This window comes from Leishmania donovani, chromosome 35 (genome assembly GCF_000227135.1).
Source record: "Leishmania donovani BPK282A1 complete genome, chromosome 35".
Classification (NCBI taxonomy): Eukaryota; Euglenozoa; class Kinetoplastea; order Trypanosomatida; family Trypanosomatidae; genus Leishmania; species Leishmania donovani.
In genome coordinates this window covers 2020844-2026838 of record NC_018262.1, presented here as the reverse complement: position 1 = coordinate 2026838, position 5995 = coordinate 2020844, and the positions used below count along the sequence as shown (strand labels likewise).

Here is a 5995-nt window from a genome sequence, read left to right as displayed (position 1 = left end):
AAAAAAAAAAAGAAAAGAGCGTGGGACGTACTTGTACCTCTCCTTTTCTTCTTCCTCGTCTAGTAAATGTTCAAATGTCTGCGTGCGTGTTCGCTCAGTGCTGCGACGGAGCGTGCGGCTCGGGGATTTGGGCGTAGTGAAGGGAGCGGGAAGCGAAGAAAAACAAAGAAAGAAAAGAGTGTGGCGGGAAATGAGAAACAGATGAATTATTCTTTTTTTGCGTATCTTTCCTGTTGCGTGACACAATTTCTGCATGACGTACGTTGGTGTGCAAAGAGGAGGCAAACGCGAGAAGAGAGAGAGAAGTGGAAGGAAAGCGGGAGAAATGGAGGGCACATGGGAAGGGGCGGGCAGCAGTGCAGCCCCTGCAACCCACGCAGTGCACCCACCAGGAGAACAGTTCGTGAGGGCCTCTTCCTGTGTTTGGTGGCTTCCACATAGAGAGAGAGAAGGAGCTAAGACACCTTGACAGTGGGCAAAAGAGATTGAAAGGTGTTTCTTTGTTTTTGCTCAACGTGTACACTCGACCCTAGAACAGAAGTTAAGTTCCACTCGGCCCCGGCATGTCACAGACCCAGGCCCGTGGCGCAAAGCAGCGGTAGACACAGATTAAAGCAGTGCGCCGACGACTGCGTCGGCGCACTGGCTCTGCCTCAAACTCTGCCCACATCCGGCCTTATTACGCCGGTAGTCGCCTGGCGCATCAGCCTCGGGGCGGCTCAGATTCGCCCCACCACCAGTGGGCAGTGTGAGGGCCGGGCAGGATACACGCTCGAGTTACGCTGATGAATTGCCTATCATATAGGTGGTACAAACCTGTGCATTGTCGCAGGTCTCTCCGACGCAACGCCATCCAGGACCGCATCGCCGACGTCAGTAGGGGCGCATCGCGCTGACCTCCCCCACGTCGCAGACGCTCGGCCCTGTCACACCACCAGAGGTGGCTGTGCATTGACAGGGGTAGGGAGGGGCTCCCTGGCTTCCTCCCACCGAAATAGAGTGGTGGTGCCGTGGACCCTGAGATACCACGCACTGTGAGGCGCGCCTCCGTCCTCCAGTTTTTCTTATAAAGCCAAAGAGAAAGAGGAAGGAAAACAAAAGCGCACGCGGTTGCAGGGCGGAAGGACGAAGCGGCGGGATGGGTGGGTGGGAAAGCCGTTAAATGCGGTGTCGCGGCGCGCAGTACCGACCATGCCCGCGCATAAAGTTCACGAGGTCGATCACCGCCAACAGAGACCCACTCGCACGGCATGCAGCGACGAGGCACCGCAGCGACAAAAGAAAAGAATCCATCAAAATGAGGGATTGGGAAAGACAGATGGCCATGGCCATGGACATGACCAAAAAGAAAGCGAGAAAAAGAACAAGGGGAGGGGGATAGACAGAAGAGCACAACACAAACACGACTCAAACCAGAGAGTAGAATTAAAAGAGAGGGAAGGGGGGGGCGCTATCCAACAGGCAGAGAACAACTGGCGTTCAGCACGATGACGGCGAAAAAAAAAGACGAGACACAGAGAGCAGAGAGCAGGGAGGAGTTGCACATGAGTCATTTGATAAACAGAGTGGCAGGAATCATGCCACGTGTGTATAAACGCGCTTAAAGACGGCATGGGAGCAGGGGGCGGGGTCTCCGACCAGTGGTTGGTTATGTACATCACCATTATCTTGCGTTTCGAGTCATGCAAGTGAGTGCGCACACAAAGTACATGCCGGTACATCCGCGCGTTCACGGGGCTCCACACACAGAGAGAGGCAAAGCCGTGGTGAGAGACGTGCGCAGGTAAAGCACAGGAGTGCACATCGTGACTGACCGTGCACGAGAGGAGAGCGACAGGTGAAAAAAAAGCGACAAAGTCGGCGACCTCGTTACGCAGAAGTCGAGCTGGAGTACCAACACAACTAGAGCGGTGCGCGTGCATGTGTGCTTCTGCCTGCCGCACCAGCGGCAGCAGCAGTATCGAAAGGGCTCACCCACCATGAACACAACTAATAAAAAAGATTGCAGTGCATCGCCTGAAACGGAAACAGAAGGTGGGCGAGGAAAGGGGAGTGATGACAGAGGCAACGAGGTTGAAGTGGTGCCGTGTCTCTCTCTCTCGAGACGGTGGGCTGCAGGACCAGAAAAGGCGACGGGTGGAGGAGAGGTGGTGACATAGGGGAGGTGGGGAAAAGGAGAAAGAACGAGACAAAGGAAAAGCATCGGGGAAATATTCACTCGAATATTCAGTGAAACAACATGCAAACACGCAAACGAGAGGATAACTATTTGAGCCTTAAAACATGCCGTTGCGAGCGAGGGGGAGTGAGGTTTCTCGGCACTTTTTGCATGCGCACGCCTCGTCTCACCACAACAGCAGAAGCCCGTCATCCACTTGCATCGTTGGCGCACGCGACTGGGACGGAAACAAAGCAATTCAACGGGAAAACGAAGACCAAGAGAAAAAAGAGAAGACACGGAGACACCCCTGCCCTCTCCGAAAAACGCGAGTGAAACAGCTTTGGGTGAGCATGGCGATCGAGGGCTGTGCTGAGAGAGAACGAGCGAGAAAGGGTGAGAGCACATGATAGAAGACAATCAGGCAATAGCAAGAACAACAGGTGGATGAACGAAAAACAACGGAAAAAACACGAGCAAGCAAGAAAAGGAAACCACATCGAGCACACTCAGAGACACGGTAGGTGCCAACACAGCAACCCCATCGGCAACGGCACCAGCGAGAGAGAGGGAGAAAGGGGCGAACGGATAAGCGCACACTGACACTTCTTCGTCTTTCTGGCTGTCCTCGCGTTGCCTCTTGACTCTTACGCGTATTCTTAGGGCGCTTGGCGCGGCAAGACTTTGCATGTGCGCGCTTCCCTGCTAGTGCTCCACAGAGAATTGGGGGATGGATATGAGAAGAGGGCGAACAGAAAAATCCAACTACACAGAGGGAGAGAGAGAGGGTGCAAAGCAAGTAGACCACTGCGTATAGAAGGCGAAGAGACGCACAGGGCGGCGGGTGATGGCGGTACATGTAGAAACAGAAAACAAGCGGTGCCCAAATGAGCAAGGGCACACGCACAGTGGTGGACGCGATAGACAACAACGAAGAAAGGGAGATTGAGGACGAGCCACTCGATGGCGTTGCTGACCGACGTGTGGCACACAACGATGCATAGAGAGGGAGAGACACGGCCACGTACAAGCCGCAATCGACACACGCTTCAAGCAAGAATGAGAGAGCCGCAGCGGCAGCGCGACAAGAAGAACAAACAGACCAGCTTGGTGCAAACGTGACTTTCTCCTTCTGTTTCCGCCACTTCAACGCGCGGGACCGTTTGTAGCCTGTCTCATGGATGGAGCTGTACTCTTGCCGTCTTCCTCCCCCTCCTCCTCCCTCTTGCACCCTGCAGCTACACTTCTTCCTCTTTGTGCAGCCAGGGCCCGTGCCGTTACATACCGCATGCGCGGTGAAACTTTGAGATCCACATGTCTCTGTCCTCCATCGTGTTGGCGTACGCGATGATCTTCTGGCCGTTGTTGAACCACAGCACCAGCTGGTTCGGGTGCTTCTGCGAGTACACCTCAGGTACAGGGAAGACGTCACCCACCGTCTCCAGGTTAACGGACTTGGGGGCCACGCCGTCATTCTCGGGGTTCTCGCTCAGCGAGATGCGCAGCTGGCCGTCACCAATGTAGAAGTAACGCTTCTTCCAGCGGTAGTCAGAGCCGTACTTGTACAGATACCCGCCGTGGGTCACCTGTGAGGTCATTACGCCATAGCAGATCGACGACGGCAACGGGGCTCGCTCGCCGCTCTCCTGCAGCTGCCTCAGAATCTCTGTCCTATCGCTAGGCGAGATGGTTTCGGAGTGACGCACAATATCCTGGAACAGGTTTGCCACGTATTTGAGGAATTCCGTGTGCAGCAATTGCTGCGTGGTCGGCCGCTCGTTCGGGTTCTTTGACAGCAGCGGGTCCAGCAACGCTTGCATGCTGCTCGACACAGGGCACGGAAACGGGTCGTACTTGCCGTAGAGCACCTGCTGCATAATCTCGCGCTGCGACGGCCCCTTGAAGGGACGGTGCAGGGTGAGCAGTTCATACAGAATGACACCGAGGGACCACATATCGGCCTTCTTGCTGTACCGCTTGCGCTCCCACAGCTCCGGGGCAAGGTAGTACGGGGTACCGCAGAACGACGACGCCACATCGAGCGAGACGGAGTCACTGTACTGCTTGGAGAAGCCGAAGTCGCCGAGTTTGATGATGCCGGTGGGCATGAGGAAGATGTTGGCACTTTTCAAATCACGGTGCATCATGCGGCGACTGTGCACCTCGTCCAAGGCCAGCACAATCTGGTAGAATAGAAGCCCGACCTCGTATTCCTGAAACGGCAGGTGCTCCTTCAGGCGCTGCTTGATCTGCTTGTTGAGGTCGCCGCCGCTGCCGTACTCCATAATAAGCAACAGCTTGTCGTCGGACTTGAAGTCGTCGAAGTGCTTTACAATGCCAAAGTGCTTGCACGCGGCAAGGCAGTGCAGCTCACTTCGGGCGTACGTGGCCTGCCGGTCATCGTTCAGCATGACAAACTTGGCCACAACCTTCTCCGACGGGTCCGAGCCGCGCGTGGCCACAAAGGCGGCGGTGGTCGGGTTGCGGCCCACCAGCGTCGTCAGCACATACATGTGCTCCCGCGGGTTCGACTCTGGCGGCTCCTCGCCTTCCGGCAGATCTACGCAGTTCTTGTACGCCTCAGGATCGAGGGTCGCGGCATGCTTCTCTAAGGCTTCATGGCTGGTGAAGAGGACATGTGGGAAGTACTTGGCGTACTGGTTCAGCAGCTCCGTCGATGCGCTGCCATGCTCGACTTCCTTCGGCGGCATACTGGAGAAACGAAGCTCGGTGCCTTTACTGAGGACAAGTGCCTCGCTGCACGCAAAGAAGAGCGGACGCAAAAAGGCGTGCGGTTTGCTGCCGGCTTGAAAAAGAGCGACGCGACGACGAGGGACCGTATTTGCCCCGGTGCGCCTCTATGTCTGTCTGTATGCGTATAGAGGGTGGGTGGGTGGGAGGCTGTTCGTAGAGAGTTTGTCTGCAGGCCAAAACAGAGCAAAGAGAGAAAAGCGGGTGGTTCACACCGAAAACTAGAAAAAACTCAAAGAAAAAATGCGGGCCGAAGGGGTGCGGGCCGCGGAGGAACGGAAGAACAACACAAGGCAGCAAATAGGGCCAACGAGCTCTTACCCGGAGAGAGTCGATACCTCTTCGTTCGCGTGAGAGAGGATAGGGGAGTGGCAGAAGAAGGGAGAAACAGCGACGTGATTGAGCGAGTCAGCGTATTCGTTGAAATCAACCGGACTTGTGGTGTGCGTGTAAGACCCTGCCGCTGACACCAACGCCACACTGAAATGCTCAGAGTGCGTCGCGCATAGAAAGGCGTAGATGCGGGTATATGTCTGCCGCTTGTGTTCAGACGGGAGTGCGGACCCACCGTCCTTCCAGTTACATGTCGCACCTCCCCGTGCCACCAGTTGTGGCCATTGCCGCTTGGTGTGCAAGATCACGGCTCGGCCCGTCGGCGGGGTTTTCGCCGGATTTGATGCAACCGGCCGTGGTTCATGCATGGAGGGAGAGCCACGGAATGAAGTCGCTCCACGTTGGCTGCACGACTGTTTGATAACCCGTGAGGATAACAGCGATGGCAGAGGCGCCATCCAAATGAAGGTGAGCCGCAGCTCCAGCAGACAAGAAAACAAAAGGCACCTCATGCGCGCGGCGCACTCACACGGTCGGCGAGGCCGTCCTCTCATTGCGTGCCCGTAGCGGCACCCCGATTTCCCGCTGCTCTGCGGTTGCGTGCTCTCTTTCTGCCGTGTCCCCCCCCCGTTTCATGCCCCTGCTCGCGGTTAAACACACCAGGACCACGGGGCCTATCGTCCGCGCGAGAGCCGCGCCGGAGTGAGGAAGCAGTCGAAGGCCCTCTCCAAGGCCAGCGCGGTGTTGCGGTTC

General features: G+C 56.3%; 1 protein-coding gene across 1 annotated transcript; it reads right to left on the bottom strand.

Moving 5' to 3' along the window:
- Positions 1–3435: 3435 nt before the first annotated feature.
- On the bottom strand, positions 3436–4869 carry LDBPK_355160 (folate/biopterin transporter, putative; the record flags this gene model as incomplete). The annotated part of the gene is made up of 1 exon (XM_003865045.1): positions 3436–4869. One exon carries the CDS (start codon positions 4867–4869, stop codon positions 3436–3438), a length of 1434 nt encoding a protein of 477 aa, XP_003865093.1.
- Positions 4870–5995: the final 1126 nt, after the last annotated feature.